The following is a 17485-nucleotide window of genomic DNA, read 5'->3' as shown; positions in this document are numbered from 1 at the left end:
TAATGTGGAAACAACTGTTCACCCAGAACCACGCCCCCGAACCCTTGAATTCAAAACTGGCGCCCAGACGTCACTGCCACCCAACTGCTGCGCTACCCCCCTCCCACTTCTCCCGTCGGACCTCTGTCTGCGCATGCACACTCGCCTGCTCCAGGCCACCATTTTGTGTAGAGACAACTCTGTCAACGCGTGAGAGGATTAATCGAGCTGGGACGCATGGGCAAGCTTCCCTACCATCGCCAGAGGAAGACCGAACAAGCACTGAGCGCTCAAACAAATTTACCCGGAAAAGGAAGACCGAGGACCAGGTAAAACGGCACTTTCTCCGATGAAGGGGGGCATTTTTGTAGGAGCTGTCGTCGGCCTCTAGGTGTCACGGTGGGGCTCGCGGTCCAGGCGACTGGCGGGGGGGTGTTTGTCTCCCTCTATCGTTATCGAAAATTTACTAAAAACATTTATAACCCAGAAGTTAGAGCTTCTGTTAAACGTATTAGTGTATTTGGACTGCTATTGGTTCGTATTAAGGCACGGATGGCTTTATAAATGCTTTAATGTTTAGGGTCTTGTTTAGGCCAGGCGTCCATCTTCTCGTGCCCTTTGTTTCCTCTTTTGAGAAGAGAACCTGCGTCTCCGGGTTCTAGAACGAAAGCTCAACATTTCGAGTTTAAACTTTGTATTAATTTCGATGTAACATCCTTAATGTTTCCTGTCACTCATGGTGCTACGATTTGAACAAATTTAAATGAATCATATCATCTGTAGTCTCAGATTTACTACATAGCCCCTGATCTGGGTAGTTGTTTTAGTCTGTTCTAGAACCATCCGATGGTTCTAATATCAACACTAATTGTGTAATACTTTCTATGGATTCAAGTTATTTTACTGCTTCTCAAAATGGGGCTGTAGTTAATTTGGCTCAGAAACTAGGTAACGTTTCACAAAGGTTTCCGAGAGTAAACACGGAAGGAGGGAATGTATAGTAATCTCTTAATATGTAGCCCAACTAAATCTGCGAGCACGGAAAGTAGATTTCTTCCAAATCAGAAACTAGATTAGGAGTTGGTTTTCTATCATCGGCACCACGTCCCATCGCGTAAGCTTGGTCCGCCTACAGCCGCCTTTCGATTTAAAACTTGTGAGCTCGAGCTCCCTCTATAACCTGCACGCTAATGTTACAAAAACATCCACTATACCGGAGCAAGACACTAGGGTAGTTTCCTTTTAGCAGTGAGTTTTATATCCCCCCCCCAAAAATTTTTTTATCTGCTTATTTTGTATTTTGGCAGTGTTGTTTTTTTATTGGGACTTTGTCAAATGGTTGGTAGATCAGAGAAGTATGATTAAAATAATCAGCTGATGTTTGTTGATTTAGGCCTGGCCACAGTCAGTGTTATAATTTATCCCAAATGGTGTTCGATGGGGTTGATTTCAGGACTATATCCAGTCACGTTCTTCCACGCCGATCTCAACAAACCATTTCTGTATCACTGAAACAGGAAAGGGCCTTCCCCAAACTGGTCCCACAAAGTTGGAAGCACAGAATCGTCTACTGCCAATGCTTGTTTATGGCGATTGCATGGCTGTGTGCTCAATTGTATACACTTATCTGCAACATGTGTGGCTGAAATAGCAGAATCCACTCATTTGAAGTGGGGTCCACATACTTTTATGTTTATATAGCGTATCATGCGTCAAAGTTATTTTTATGGTCTTATCAGGTCGTTTTCTATGGAGGGTGAAGTCGTTTCCATTGAGACCGCTCAGGTCGAGGGTCTCCAGGACAGTGGGGAGGGAGCAGAGCTGCTCCAGACTGCAGAGGCTGCCCTGATGGAAGGGGGTGTGGCACCCCAAGTGGTGGCAGGGAATGTTGAAATGATGGTGATGGACACCCTGGACTCAACCCTTGACCCTGCCCTGCTACAGATGAAGACTGAGGTCCTCGAAGGGGGTGGCACAGTGACGGTCACCGGGGGAGACGAGGGACAGATCATCACCCTGCAGGTTAGTGTGATTTGTGAGTTTACGTTGAGAAAGGTTTGGAAGATATCCTTTGTAAGCCAAACTTGTAGGCATAAATTATTCAGAGAACTGACTGGCCCTGACTGTGTCTTGACTTTAGGTGGTGAACATGGAGGGCAACATGGAGCAGACGAGTGCAGCGCTGGGGCTTGGACAGCTGCAGCTGGTGCAGGTCCCTGTCACTACAGCCACCGTGGAAGAACTCCAGGCCAGCTTTGTTGACGCCTCAGCAGGCAATACTGAGGCAGAGCCAGTGATCTGCCACACCCTCCCTCTGCCCGAGGGCTTCCAGGTCGGACACTACTCAACTACAAACACACACTTTGGCCTGAAGGCTCAGGTGAGATGCACTGACTATAATACAACTCTAATCCCTTCCTGGCAAATTGTTTTTGTCTGGTGAAGGTGGTGAAGGTTGGGGCGAATGGAGAGGTGGAGACAGTTGAGCAGGAAGAACTGCAGGCAGCCCAGGATGAGCTCCAGGTGACCCATGGGGAGGAGGAGGAGGAGGAAGCTGAGCCCCAAGTAGAGGACCAGACCTGGTCCAAAGACCCAGATTACCAACCAACTGCTGGCATCCGCAAGGGGAAGAAGGGCAAGAAGAGCCGCCTGCGTTACGGGGAGGGGGAGCGAGACATGGACGTGTCTGTATACGACTTTGAGGAGGAGCAGCAGGAGGGGATGCTCTCTGAGGTCAACGCTGAGAAGGTTGTGGGCAACATGAAGCCTCCCAAACCCACCAAGATAAAAAAGAAAGGTCAGAGTTGTGTGAAAGGTCAAGTTTTGTGTGTATGTGGGGGTATGGCAACCCCTCTTTTTTGGGGTGTGAGGAGGAGATCTGTGTGTGTTAAAGGGAGAATCGGCGATGATGCAGAAAGTACAACGCATAGTGGGTCAATTTCCGCAACAACTATGAACATTGAAGCGCAAGGTTCAACTTCTGTGTTGTTTTGGTCCTGTGGCTACCACGCTTTTAACAGCATGAAGCAACTCTGTGCACATGCGCAGATACTGTGTGACAGTGAGCGCGACGTCTTGCATTTTGCTCATCTCAATATCTGTGGTGCTGCTCGTGGCAACGTCATTTCGTTGTCTACCTTTTAATGTGTTAAATAACCTCTTGTCTCTCTCAGGTGTGAAGAAGACGTTCCAGTGTGAGCTGTGTAGCTACACCTGCCCCCGGCGCTCTAACCTGGACCGCCACATGAAGAGCCACACAGATGAGAGGCCACACAAATGCCACCTGTGTGGGAGGGCCTTCAGAACGGTCACACTGCTGAGGAACCACCTCAACACACACACGGGTATCTACAGACTCACATGTTCAGTCGCAGGCTGTTAAAAAATATATATATATATTTATCCTAATTGAATTGATAGGGTGCGTGTTAATTATGTTTACTATTGCCCCTTCCCGTTCAATTTTAGGCACTCGTCCTCATAAATGCCAAGATTGTGACATGGCATTTGTGACCAGTGGAGAGCTGGTGCGTCATCGTCGCTACAAACACACATTCGAGAAACCCTTCAAGTGCTCCATGTGTGACTACGCTAGTGTGGAGGTAAGTACATTTGCAATGTATAACTGAAATGTTTCTGGAATGTTGTTTAAATGTTTCTTTCTCTTTGCCCCAGGTGAGTAAGCTGAAGAGACACATCCGCTCCCATACAGGCGAGAGGCCCTTCCAGTGCAGTCTGTGCAGCTACGCCAGCCGAGACACCTACAAACTGAAGAGACACATGAGGACACACTCAGGTAACACATACCCCAATCTCTCAGCCTTACACCCAAGTATTCCTGATTTTAGTTCTGTTCATCGATGCTACATTACTTGACAAAATATATGGAGACCTGCTCGTCGAAAATGTCATTCCAAGATCATGGGCATTAATATGGAGTTGGTCCCCCCTTTGCTGCCAGATGGTGAAGCGTGATTCATCACTCCAGAGAACGCATTTCCGCTGCTCCAGAGTCAAATGGCAGCAAGCTTTACACCACTCCAGCCGACGCTTGGAATTGCGCATGGTGATCTTAGGCTTGTGTGCTGTTGATCGGCCATGGAAACCAATTTCCAAAAGCTCCCAATGAACAGTTCTTGTGCTGACGTTGCTTTCAGAGGCAGTTCGGAACTTGCTAGGGAATGTTGCAACTGAGGACAGGTGATTTTTATACGCTTCAGCACTCGGCGGTCCCGTTTTGTGAGCTTGTGTGGCCTACCACTTCGCAGCTAAGCCGTTGTTGCTCCTAGACGTTTCCAATTCACAATAACAGTACTTACAGTTGACTGGGGCAGCTCTAGCAGGACAGACATTTGACGAACTCACTTGTTGGAATGGTGGCTCCCGAGTGGTGCAGCGGTCTAAGGCACTGCATCTCTGTGCAAGAGGCGTCACTGCAGTCCCTGGTTTGAATCCAGGCTGCATAACATCTGGCCGAGATTGGGAGTCCCATAGAGCGCCGCACAATTGGCCCAGCGTTGGCCGGGGTAGGCCGTCATTGTAAATAAGAATTTGTTCTTAACTGACTTGCCTACTTAAATAACGGTGCCACGTTAAAAGTCATTGAGCTCTTCAGTAAGGCCATTCTACTGCCAATGTTTGTCTATGGAGATTGAGCACACAGCCAATGTTATACACTTGTCAGCAATGGGTGTGGCTTAAATAGTCAAATCCACTATTTTGAAGGTGTGTGTAGATGTATATCTATCTGTCTCGCATACGACCTAATAAAGCTTCCCTCTCTCTGGCAGGTGAGAAGCCATATGAGTGCTACATCTGCCATGCTCGTTTCACGCAGAGCGGCACCATGAAGATGCACATCCTGCAGAAGCACACAGAGAATGTGGCCAAATTCCACTGCCCTCACTGTGACACAGTCATCGCCCGCAAGAGCGACCTGGGTAAGCGACTTGCTTGTGCACAGTCATATCTCCTCTGCTGAAATACGGTCTTGTAACCTTGAGTGGATCAGTCTATGTTCCTTACATTTGGATTGTCCCTTCCTTCCTTTCTCACTCTCAGGTGTGCACTTGCGGAAGCAGCATTCGTTCATGGAGATGGGCAGGAAGTGTCGTTACTGTGATGCTGTGTTCCACGAGCGTTACGCACTCATCCAGCACCAGAAATCCCACAAGAACGAGAAGCGCTTCAAATGCGACCAGTGTGACTATTGCTGCAGACAGGTGAAAGAGACCTTCTCTGCTTGTTTCCTCTCAATCTTCGCTGATTTTAAATGGTGGATGTCCACCAGATATTTGCCATCATCAATCTCAGAGATGAGGATAAGAGGCCACTTTAGATTATTGAGATGCATCCCATGGATATGTTTGGAATCAGCCGGAGACTGTTCTAGACCTCGGTGTGTTCACTGACTGTCCTATGTTTAACCTCTGACTCCTAGGAGCGTCACATGATCATGCACAGACGCACACACACGGGGGAGAAGCCGTACGCCTGCAGCCAATGTGAAAAAACTTTCCGGCAGAAGCAGCTGCTGGACATGCACTTCAAACGCTACCATGACCCCAATTTCATCCCCACTGCCTTCGTCTGCAGCAAGTGTGCCAAGACCTTCACTCGCAGGGTAAGGGGACAACACACATCCACACTGCAAACTAAAGGACTCCTTCACATCCAAACCCATATCCTCCCAAGCAGAATTCAGGACACACAAAAACACACATCCTCTCACCAGGTTGGGGAGGATTGAAGCCTAGTTGCTCCACAGTGTGTTGTGGTCTTAGTGCCTTCAGAAAGTATTCATACTGCTCGACTTATTCCACATTTTGTTTTACAGCCTGAATTCAAAATGTTTTTCTCTCACCCATCTGCACACAATACCCATAATCACAAAGTGAAAACATGTTTTTCGAAATTTTCCCAAATTTATTGTAAATGAAATATCTAATTTCCATAAGTATTTACACCCCCGAGTCAATACTTTGTAGAAGCACCTTTTGCGGTATGTCACCTGGATTTGGAATGTTCTCCCATTTCTTCCAGATTTTCTCAAGCTCTGTTAGAGCCACTGAACACGCCAATTGACAGGTGTTTTTTATGTTGCTCATTAAAAATGAGATTTCAGTCTTTCCTGACCAAAATCCGCATTTGGTTAATGATTGTCCCCATGAGTCACTGAATAAATCTAAGAGAACTCAAATCTGTAAATACTTTTTATGTTTTTGCCAAGGATGTTTTAGTTGCACAATTTTGTTTCTGGTGCAGTATTTCTCAAGCAAACCTTTTTTTTTTGCACGGTGTTTTATGTGAACATTTGGAGCTGCTGAGCAGGTCTGTTGCACTGTCTATGCTATTGGATTGAGCAGCTGTTCATCCCATGTTAGTGGGAAAATGGATATTGTTTTGATTTGACAATCTTAATTTACCTGTTGTGATGCATGAATGTTTTAGATGACTGACTTTGTCCCAAATATCATGTTTACATGTTTTAAAGTAATTTTGACACTAGTTTCTGACTCATTGAAGTCATTTTTCAAAGGGATTCGTTGCTTTTTAAAGGCAGTCACTCTTTAAGTCAGATGGGGAACGGCGGTGAACAGCCATCAAGTCTTTCCGCCGATTTTCAATGGGATTTGTGTCTGGGCTTTCTCTGGGCCACTCAAGGACTCTTACATTCTGTTCTGAAGCCATTCCAGCGTTCCTTTGGCTGTATGCTTGGTCATTTTTCGGTTGGAACGTAAATCTTCACTCCAGTCTAAGGTCATTAGATATAAAGCAGGTTCTCATCAATGATTTTACCTGTATTTGCCTCCATTCATTGTTCCCTCTATCCTTACCAGTCTCCCAGTCCCTGCCACTGAAAAACATCCCCATAGCTTGATGCTGCCACAACCATGCTTCACGGTAGGGATGGTGATGAGCTGTGCCTGGTTTTCTCCAAACATAGTGCTTTGCATTCAGGCCAAAGAGTTAAATTGTTTATCAGACCACAATCTTTTGCCGTATGATCTGTCATTCACGTGCCTTTTTGCAAACTCCAGGCGTGCTGGTGCCTTTTTTCTCAGTAGTGGCTTCCGTCTGTCCACTCTCCCATAAAGCCTAGATTGGGGAAGTGCTGTAGATACTGTTGTCCTTCTGGCAGGTTCTCCCATCTCAGCCATGGAACTCTCTAGTTCTGTCAGTGGTCATTGGGTTCTTGGTCACCCTCCTGACCAAAGTCCTTCTTGCACTGTTGCTCAGTTTGGTCGGACGGCCAGCTCTAAGCAGAGTCTGGGTAGTTCCATATTTTTACAATTTCCCGATGATGGAGACCACTGTGCTCTTTGAAACTTTGAACACTCCAGAAATTGTTTTATACCTTTCCCCAGGTGTCTCCTCACAATTCTGATTGTTCCTTGGACTTCATGATATAGTTTTTGCTCTGACATGCACTGTTAACTGTGGGACCATATATAGACAGGTGTGTTTCTTTCTAAATCATGCCCAAACAATTTAATTAATCACAGGTGGACTCCAATCACATTATAGTGACATCTCAAGTATGATCAAAGGAAATTAGATGTACATGAGCTCCATTTGGAGTGTCATAGCAAAGGGGTGTGAATACTTGTATAACTGAGATTTATGTATTTATCTTCAATAAATGTGCAAACATTTCTAAACATGTTTTCACTTTGTCATTATGGGGTATTGTGTGTAGATGGTTGAGAGAGAATATATTTAATCCATTTTGAATTTAGGCTGTAACACAACAAAATGTGGAATAAGTCAAGGGATATGAATACCTGTGTTATTTATTTATTTATTTATTTCTCCCATTCTTTTTTAAACCAGTTACACATACGAACAACTACATCTCATCTGCCCAGACCCACATGCTCACACCCCATCCCTAGTACCTGCATTATTGTTTGCCACATGGCCTTAAATTGTACCAATTTGTCTTTCTAGATCGCCCATGCTATTTCAATAAATCATTAGATTTTTTCCCCCATTATGTTAATGGTTGATTTACATGTTTTTAGTATGCATTTTTTCAAGATGAGTGATGAAGAGAATCATCCAGCCCATTGACTCTCACTATTTTCTGAAGGCACTGTATATGACTGTGCTCCTCAGAACACCATGCTGCGTCACACAGAGAACTGTAACGGAGAGAACACCGGCGACGAGAACGGAACCCCGCCCAAGAAAGGCCGCCGCGGCAGAAAGAGGAAGATGCGCTCCAGACGGGATGATGACGATGACGACACCGGTACGACCAAGTCAAAGTTAACTTTATTGTTCTTATACATACAATGCAACAATATCATGTAATATTGTTTAGTGTGCATCTTAAGAGTACAGTGCTAAAATCAGGTCTTTCTTGTTCCTCTCTTCCACAGAGCCTGAGCTGGATGACATTGAGGAGGAGGAGCTGCTAGCTGAGATTGAAGTGGAGCAGGCACCACCTGTTGTCCCTGTCCCTGCCCCTGTTGGCCCGCCAGCCAAGAGGAAACGTGGAAGACCTCCCAAGGCCAAACCTGCCCCAAGTGAGTCGCACTCTGGTACCCTGTTGGAATAATACAAAAATACCACCCTACTTAAATTCTTGAAGGAATCACTTTTCATGCAGACATGCAATCGAGTGAATACTTTGGCCTTCACATATTTAACTTCTTATGGCTGGAGTCCTGGTAACGGGATCCATATGACAACAGCTAGTGAGTGCAGGGCGCCAAATTCAAACAACAGAAATCTCATAATTAAAATTCCTCAAACATACAAGTATTTTACACCATTTTAAAGATAAACTTGTTGTTAATCCCACCACAGTGTCCGATTTCAAAAAGGCTTTACAGCGAAAGCACACCAAACGATTGTTAGGTCAGCGCCTAGTCACAGAAAAACACAGCCAAAGAGAGGAGTCACAAAAAGCAGAAATAGATCAAATTAATCACTAACCTTTGATCTTCATCAGATGACACTCATAGGACTTCATGTTACACAATACATGCATGCTTTGTTCGATAAAGTTCATATTTATATCCAAAAATCTCAGTTTACATTGGCGCATTATGTTCAGTAATGTTTTGCTTTAAAAACATCCAGTGATTTTGCAGAGAGCCACCTCAATTTACAGAAATACTCATCATAAATGTTGATGAAAATACAAGTGTTATGCATGGAACTTTAGATTAACTTCTCCTTAATGCAACCGCTGTGTCAGATTTAAAAAAAGCTTTACCAAAAAAGCACACCAGACAATAATCTGAGTACGGCGCTCAGACACAAAAACAAGCCATACGTATATCCGCCATGTTGGAGTCAACAGAAGTCAGAAATAGCATTATAAATATTCACTTACCTTTGATCTTCATCAGAATGCACTCCCGGGTATCCCAGTTCCACAATAAATGTTTGTTTTGTTCGATAAAGTCCATCCTTTATGTCCAAATACCTCCTTTTTGTTCGCGCCTTCAGTTCACAAATCCAAATTCACGACGCGCAAGCCAGACAAACTCAAAAAATTCCATTACAGTTCGTAGAAACATGTCAAACAATGTATAGAATCAATCTTTAGGATGTTTTTTATCATAAATCTTCAATAAGATTTCAACCGTGGAATTCCTTTGTCTTTAGAAATGCAATGGAACTCAGCTACCTCTCACGGGCGCGAGCATGGCTGAAGCTCATGCCCATCTGGCAGACCTCTCACTCAATCAGCTCTTATTCTCCCCCACTTCACAGTAGAAGCCTCAAACAAGGTTCTAAAGACTGTTGACATCTAGTGGAAGCCTTAGGAAGTGCAATATGACCCCACAGACACTGTATATTGGATAGGCTAAGACTTGAAAAACTACAAACCTCAGGTTTCCCACTTCCTGGTTGGAATTTTTCTCAGGTTTTTGCCTGCCATATGAGTTCTGTTATACTCAGACATCATTCAAACAGTTTTAGAAACTTCAGAGTGTTTTCTATCCAAATCTACTAATAATATGCGTATCTTAGCTTCTGGGCCTGAGTAGCGGGCAGTTTACTCTGGGCACCTTATTCATCCAAGCTACTCAATACTGCCACCCAGCCATAAGAAGTTAATCAGGTGGAGATCACTGATCAGTACCCAAAGGTACTCAAAACAGCTGAACAGATGTGTAAAAGTGGTTTTCTTCTTCCCTCAGCGGCGGCAATCATCCGTGTGGAGGATGAGACCACAGGCGAGGTGGATGACATAATCGTGAAGAAAGAGATGAAGGCCGAGCAGGCGAGCCAGGAGGAAGAAGCTGTCGAGGATGAGGTGCCAGCAGTGGAGGTGGAGCATGCTGAAGGAGAGCCTGCCAGTCAGGTAGAAGAATCATTCCAGGGGGAGGAGGTGGTGCAGGAAGTGGCACTGTCTGTCACAGAGGCTCCGCCCAACGGTGACCTCACTCCTGAGATGATTCTCAGTATGATGGACCGGTGATGAAGACGAAGCCTCTGTCTACATCTAACAATACAAATTGTCTACATCTAACAATACAAATTGTCCCCTATCTGTACACTCACATGCACTCCATTTGTACCCACTCTCAAACACACATACCTGCCCTCGCATACACCGTACACGTATTCCACACATGTACACCCCAGTTAAAACCTTAGATCTCTCTCTGATGTTGATGATAATGCCTGGGACATGTCTAAAGATGCCTTTAGCCCATTCTATTTTTTTAAGAGCTTATTTTCCTCTCTCTTGCGATCTCTATCTACATCCCACTGCGAAACCCCTGACACCCTCATGTTGAATTATGTTTGTATACAGAATCTAGATAACATTATGCAGACTGTTGTCACTGGAAAAGATGTAAGGAGAGGGGGTGTGGTTTAGATCATGATGATGTATTATGTCATAAATCATGTCCTCATTCTGCTGTCAATTATGTTCTATAGGCCCTCAGAATACCTTCTCTGTAGCATATTTTGGCACACATTTGATCTCTTTATATTGGCCCTCTTCTCGTGCTCTGTTGTCTGTAAAAAACAAGTATCATGTGCTTTCACCCATGGAATTAGCTGTTAGGGGTTCAAAGGTTAGGGGGGTGGGATGACCTGAAATATTCTGCTTTTACAAACTGTTATGCTGTTTTCAAATGAAACACAATACCTTGCTCTTGTTAAAGCTTTTAGAATGTATTAGTTTTTTGGTTTGATGCTTTTTTTTCTTTTGTACCATCAAAATGAAATGCTAGGGGACTTGAATGGCAATGATATGATTGGAGGGGTGGGAGAATGCTTGACTATACAGCCAATAATAATACAAATAAAAAAGATCAACCTACTGGGGTGTCATGAGTCAATTTGCTTCAGTTTCAGCCTTGATTAGGCTAATTTAGTATGGCATGTAATACTGAAATATAGACACTATAGGATGTTTGATCATGTTCAGACTAGAGCACAATCTGCCCTATTTATCTGCTACAGGGTTCTTACACCTGACAGAATGTTTATGCCCACAAGTCTCTTTTTAGAAACCTGTTTGGAATAGTAGGTGAACTAGCCTCTTTTGGTTGTTCCTGTGGAATTTCTTTCAGAGGATCTGTTAAAACACAATTTTAGTCCCCTCCCTGGTTTTCCCTTGCTTGATATTTTAATCACTTTGTGGAGATTTACACACACTAGAAACCCATTGCCAGATCACCAGTCATCCCCTGCATTTTCTATATCCCATCCACGTAAAATCAATTATTCATTTGTTATTTTAGTACATATTGTTCCCTTCCTGCATTTTGGTCAGTTCCATGAAGAACCTTAATCGTGCACCTGCACTGCTCTCCCTTTAGCACAAGCTCTAAATTTCTCCATTCTCTCTCCGTCTTCTCATTCTTTCGGTCTTTCTCATGCTTTCTGAGGGAGGGGGGGAGGAGAAAGGCGAGGCCCCTTGTTGTCAAATCTGTCAGTCTAGCTCAGCTTGGCCCCTCCTACCTTGGTGGAGGCAGTGAATACTGCTGCTGGTGCTCTTAGCAACGGTGCCTCGGCAACAGAGCCACGGCAACGGAGCACCACGGCAACGGAGTGCTGTGTCTCCCCTTATGGAGCTTCCATTGGGCGGGCCGGCGCTGAGGCACTACACCCGCAGCAGACCTAGACCACACCGACAAAACCAACACCTCCGCCCCAGCAGACCACAGGTACAGAGAGATGGAGAAAAAGGGGTGCTGTGTAGAGGCATAATGGTGAGGGGAGATGTGATAGGGTACAGTGGGGAGAGGCAGGGGACGGGAGGGATGGAGGGAAGATGCCTGGTGCCTGCTTGATTCAAGGTACTTGGATCGCAACAGCAACCAGCTGCTTGCATATTCAACACCAATAGTGTGTGTTTGGGGGGATTGCATTGGTGTATAGGATTGTGATTGTATGTGGCTAATTTCTAGGGCTATATAATGCTTCGTCTGAAGCTGGCGGGCTTTTTCTTGGTAGGTGTATGTGAATTTTCTCTACCTTAGCCATCATCACCTTATCCATTGTATGCCTGCCATTGGTACTGTATCAGTCACGATCAGAGTTAACACATGTAATGCTGGTTTTGTTGGATGAACTAAACCAAACCTAATCACATGGGCAGCGTTAGTGCCACAGGACATGACATCATAGGGTCTTCTGGGTTTTCTGAGTCAGTCATTGGTAATTGTACATACCGATGGTAGTGTGATAATGTAGATCTAGGGGATATATGTATGAGGTGTTGATGTGTATATATGTGTATATTCTGCGTGTCCGGGAAGTCTGAGCCCATGAGGTGACAATGTTATGTAATAATTACTATGTGCTATATGAAGGAAACTGCTCTCAGTAACCTGATATCCAACATAGCCAATTGGAAACCCTTTCGTTTCTATTTTCTGGTAGTCTAACTGCGCTCACACACATTCTCACACACAAACACCTAATAATCACAGATATCATAACACTTATCATGACTCTCTGTGCATGCGTGTGACACAGGAATCGGTGGTTGACAATGAAAATGGAGTCCCTGATCACATGGGGCGAGTTGATGAGGGAGTTGAGGAGTTCTTTACTAAGCGAGTCCTTCCTGTCGACACCCTGTGAGTATCTGACCAAACTCATCCTAGATAATCTGACTCTTCACTATCTCATACCCATCTCACAATAAACCACTTTAAATGTGAGTAATTTATGAGATGCTTATGTTCATAACAACCTACAATAAGTACATTCAAGAAATATAATATACAACATTTCCTGACCACCTTACCTACATGCAGGCCCTAGCTTGTCCAGGTCAGGCCACATGGCCAGGAAAAACTCAGGGCCCTATAATTGACAAACACACACATGCTGGTCCTGTGCTACTCTGACTCTTCCTCCAGGAAAACACAGAATGAGGCTGGGGAACCTCCCATTACTGAACAGGAAGTGGAAGTAGCACCTACTAGTGCCGCCCCTTGCCCCGCCCCTTCCAGAACCCTAAGGAGGAAGCTGGGCGAGTTCTTCACCCTTAAAAAGCGGAGGGCTGTGAAATCAGAGGGAAGCCAAGAAGGGAAGGCCAAGAAGACCTCCATCGCCGACCTAATCCGGCCTCTCAGGGAGGCCGCCAGAGCTGAAAAAGATAAAGTGAAGGAGAATGAAAAAGTGAAGGAGAAGGAGAGTGTGGATGACAGCGTTGTGACAGGAGATCCAGTGGAAGCAGAAATCCCTTCTTCTGATGGTCCCACTCCACTGAGGGGTGAGGCTCCACCCCGTCGTGCGCTAAGAGAGGGGAAGTCACAGTCTCTAATTCTGCTCTCTGGATCTGCAGCCAACGCTGGGAACACCAAGAACACTGCACAAGGGAAGGTAGGTATTCGAATGTATTCAAACCGACCCTTGAAAAAATTTGATGGATTAAAGCAATTTGGTAAAAAATTCTACATAGCTTATGAAAGGATTGTTTTTGGTTTAATTTTGATCATTCTTTAGTTTGGATTGGTTCTTATCGGCACTGACTGCTTCTCCTTGGTTCTGGTTAGTTTCAGAAACACTCGTCTGACAGCCATCATGGCTTTGAGCAGCGCCTCCAGCTCATGCTACAACGTATTGGTGTGTCCAAAGCTCAGCCAGGAGAGACACAGGTGTGTATGTGCAATTATCTGAGTGTGTATGTGGTTGTGTGTCTAAGGAAAACATAACAATTCTTATTCCATTCTACAGAGTCAGGAGAGAGAGATGAAAAAAGCTGAATCAGAGGGTAAGTCCCTTTACTCATATAACACTTGCTACAGTATATGTGCAAGTCTGTGTATGGTGTTGGATGTGTGTGTTCCTCCATTTTCTGTCTCGGTTTCAGGCACTATCATCGATAATAAACCTGAGCCCCCACCCACATTTATGAAGCCCAGGACCATGTCCACCTCATCAGGTAACACACTCACGCAGACAAACACAAACGCATGCGCACACACACACACACACACACACACACACACACACACACACACACACACACACACACACACACACACACACACACACATACTATTGAATACAATTTTGTGTATCTTATGCTCATCTTCTTTCTATTTAGATACGAGACGTCCGGTCCGACAGAGTGTGTCCGCACATGAGTCAGCTGGGAAACCTGCTCTGCCTCCTAAGCCAATAATTAAGCGTGGCCCAACCCCACCTCCCACTATCTCTGGTCATCTCACCCCTGAGAATGACCTAGCCCAAATACAGGAAGGAGAAGCGTGTTCCCCCACAGACCCCACCCCTAGTATCACTGATACCCCTACCAGTTCTAAACCTATCCCCACTGACACCATCCTTCCCTCCCCTGTCCCAGATCCCACTAACTCTTCCATCCCCGTTTCTACCACCGCTACTTTCTCTAATTCAACCCCCAATGACATCATCCCCTCTACAATGTCTGCACCCCTCCCTATCAATACTACAGCCCCCACCCCCAACACCACCACCTTCATCCCCAGTACTAACCCTGCCACAACCACTACCATTACCTCCATCACAACTACATCTGGCCCTATGAATATTACAACTTCCACCCCCCCTACTGACATGAACTCTGGCTCTATCCCCACTATTACCCACACCCCAATTCCCCCTACCTCCACTGACTCCACCACCCCAACCACCTCTGCGTCTTCCATCCCTAATCTAGCCACCATTACAAGCATTACTGCCCCAACACCTGTTAACACTAATACTGATACCCATACATCAACAACCCCCACAACTAATGCTTCGACCCCTACCTTTACTGATACTTCTGCCTCAACTTCTACTGACTTGACAACTCCAACACTAAATACTTCCATCTCCATAATTGCTTCTGCTGCCAACAACACTTCTACTCCCACCCCCACTACCCCTCTGTGTCCCACCCCCACTAACTCTCTGTGTCCCACCCCCACTACCCTAATTACTAATCCAGTTACCCCACCTTCATCTCCTGCTGCTACTATAACAACCTCTACCCTTAATTCTATGAATGGTGCTTCCACTCCCACCCTTACCTCCATAAACTCTACTGACTCCAACGCTACCCAAACCGGAACTAACAATACCAGCGCAACTAACTCTGTCAACTTCACTTCTACCTTAAGTCCCACTAACTCTACTAGTCCTATCCCTACTTCCTCTACCAGCTCAACTTCCATTAACTGTGCTGCTCACACTGCTACTATCCCTAGCAGTCCGATTCCCATTCTCTCTACTAATCACTCCCCCACTGTCACTTCTATCCCCACTGCCACTCACTCAACTAACTCCACCAATATTTCCTCCCCCACATTCTCTTCTACTCACACCACTACTAACACTACTAGTCCCATCCCAACTAACTCTACTAGCCTGACCACTACCCCCACCCCCATTAACTCTAGCCCCATCACCGCTATCTCTGCAAGCCCTTCTAATATCACCACTATCTCTACAAGCCCTTCTAATATCACCACGGCCACTAACTCTTCTGTCCTCATCAGTACCCCTAGCCCCACTAACTCTACTACCAGCACCCCCACTAACCCTTCAAATCCCACCAACACCACTAAACCTACTAACTCTACTACACAAGCTACTATCTCAATCCCCACTAATTATGTTACTCATTGTCCCACAAACTCTTCTACTCATAGCCCCACTAACTCTTCCAGTCCAACCCCCACTAACTCTACTAGCCAAACACCAACTAATACTATTCAACCATCACCTGAGGAGAGAATTAGCCCTAATCCTGCAATGGGACTGCTGTCCATGACTAAAGGTACAAGTAAGTGTGTGTGTTCAATAATAATAATAATATTGCTTGAAATTTGGAAGTAACCTGTTGAAAATAACATAATTTGTCCTTCCCTTTCCTCTCCTACAGATGACCTGAATGCTGAGAGGGTAGAGAGGAACAAGGAGACAGAGAAGGAGAAATGTAGCAAGGAAGAAGATGTCAGGAGGGCCACAGAGAAAGAAAAAGAACAGGAATCATTGGCGAACTACATAGGCAAAACCATAAAAGAGGAGAAGGAGGAGGGTCTGCAGAAGGTGGATGGGATCATGAGGCAGGGAGTAGAAGGGACCAAATCAAATGAGGGTAGAGAGCTGTGTCAAAATGATTGGGATAAAAAGAGGGAAGGAGGGACTAATGGGTCAGATGAAAAAGAGTTCAAAACTAAGGAGGTGGTAGAGAGCAAGTCAAACAAGGGACCAACTACTGTGATAGAGGCAGGGGAGGCCACAGTAAAAGAAACGGGGGAGAGTCCATGGGACTGAGTACAGGGACCACATCACAGCAGCAAACCGCAGAGGGTGGAACATCGGACCAAAGAACTGAGACCCCCTCTGTGTTACACAAATGGACTGACCCAGCAACTTGTCCTTTTTTTCTCGACCATGTTTACATTTGCATTGCACGTATTGTATGATTATGTAATACATCAACTGTGGTGAAATATGTTTACAATAGATGGATATGAGACATATAGTTACTTATGATTATTAAAATGAATATTCATAATGTCATGATGTCTTTATCATGCTTCAGTCCATCTGTTAGTTCCTGGCTTCAAATCTCTTTGGAATGTCTATAACTAAGCCTAAACCAGAAATGTATGACAAAAGGTGGTGAAAGGAGAGAAGGTCTGAGATAGAAGTGTTTCTTCATGGTAGTACCAGAGTGAATCCATGCCCTATTCCATATGCCCTCGATGACACACCTTAAGGGACAGATATTATTGGATTGATGAAGGCAATATGTGGTAGCCGAACCATATCTGGCCATCACCTGTCTCCAAGGACAAATTGTCAAGGGCAGAAGGAGGGGAGCAATTACACAAGGAGATGTTGCTCCCGGTACTCCATGAGGCATAATTCCTTCATCTCCTTTCTTTTTTTAAGGGTAGATGAAGGGACTGTACAGGTGTTCTCCACAAGTGCTTTAATACAGACATTTTAGAAAAGGGGTCATGAACGGACAAGGAAAGGAATATAACGTGTGTGTGCGCGCGTTGGCGCGCGTGTGCGGTGGGACAGGACACAC

General features: G+C 45.1%; 2 protein-coding genes across 3 annotated transcripts; both read left to right on the top strand.

Moving 5' to 3' along the window:
• Positions 1–104: 104 nt before the first annotated feature.
• Positions 105–11275, top strand: LOC115203124 (transcriptional repressor CTCF). Its single transcript, XM_029767515.1, has 13 exons — positions 105–308; positions 1719–2001; positions 2120–2311; positions 2425–2776; positions 3153–3323; positions 3448–3581; positions 3655–3775; positions 4770–4919; positions 5041–5201; positions 5420–5602; positions 8098–8233; positions 8364–8510; positions 10140–11275. The coding sequence occupies exons 1-13, from the start codon at positions 217–219 to the stop codon at positions 10418–10420; spliced, it is 2403 nt and encodes an 800-aa protein (XP_029623375.1). The 5' UTR covers positions 105–216; the 3' UTR covers positions 10421–11275.
• A 595-nt stretch (positions 11276–11870) lies between these two features.
• Positions 11871–16968, top strand: LOC115203123 (flocculation protein FLO11). 2 transcript variants are annotated; one of them, XM_029767513.1, is made up of 8 exons: positions 11871–12125; positions 12940–13043; positions 13329–13794; positions 13968–14069; positions 14149–14185; positions 14285–14356; positions 14522–16225; positions 16325–16968. In XM_029767513.1, exons 1-8 carry the CDS (start codon positions 12027–12029, stop codon positions 16717–16719), a joined length of 2979 nt encoding a protein of 992 aa, XP_029623373.1. In that variant the 5' UTR covers positions 11871–12026; the 3' UTR covers positions 16720–16968. The 2 variants fall into 2 exon arrangements, with proteins under 2 accessions (XP_029623373.1, XP_029623374.1); XM_029767514.1 differs by having other exon boundaries at positions 11876–12125; positions 14522–16219.
• Positions 16969–17485: the final 517 nt, after the last annotated feature.

The sequence above is a fragment of the Salmo trutta genome, chromosome 12 (genome assembly GCF_901001165.1).
Source record: "Salmo trutta chromosome 12, fSalTru1.1, whole genome shotgun sequence".
Lineage (NCBI taxonomy): Eukaryota > Metazoa > Chordata > Actinopteri > Salmoniformes > Salmonidae > Salmo > Salmo trutta.
The sequence above is the reverse complement of the archived record's forward strand: the minus strand, read 5'-3'. Positions and strand labels throughout refer to the sequence as shown.

Bases quoted from the DNA above. Each gene is read 5' to 3' on its own strand.
- LOC115203124 (XM_029767515.1), top strand. From the start codon at position 217: ATGGGCAAGCTTCCCTACCATCGCCAGAGGAAGACCGAACAAGCACTG. The intron at 2,777-3,152 runs GTCAGAGTTGTG...TGTCTCTCTCAG, and splicing joins CACCAAGATAAAAAAGAAAG to GTGTGAAGAAGACGTTCCAG. The intron at 5,603-8,097 runs GTAAGGGGACAA...TGTGCTCCTCAG, and splicing joins CCAAGACCTTCACTCGCAGG to AACACCATGCTGCGTCACAC.
- LOC115203123 (XM_029767513.1), top strand. From the start codon at position 12,027: ATGGAGCTTCCATTGGGCGGGCCGGCGCTGAGGCACTACACCCGCAGC. The intron at 13,044-13,328 runs GTGAGTATCTGA...CTCTTCCTCCAG, and splicing joins GTCCTTCCTGTCGACACCCT to GAAAACACAGAATGAGGCTG. The intron at 13,795-13,967 runs GTAGGTATTCGA...GGTTCTGGTTAG, and splicing joins AGAACACTGCACAAGGGAAG to TTTCAGAAACACTCGTCTGA.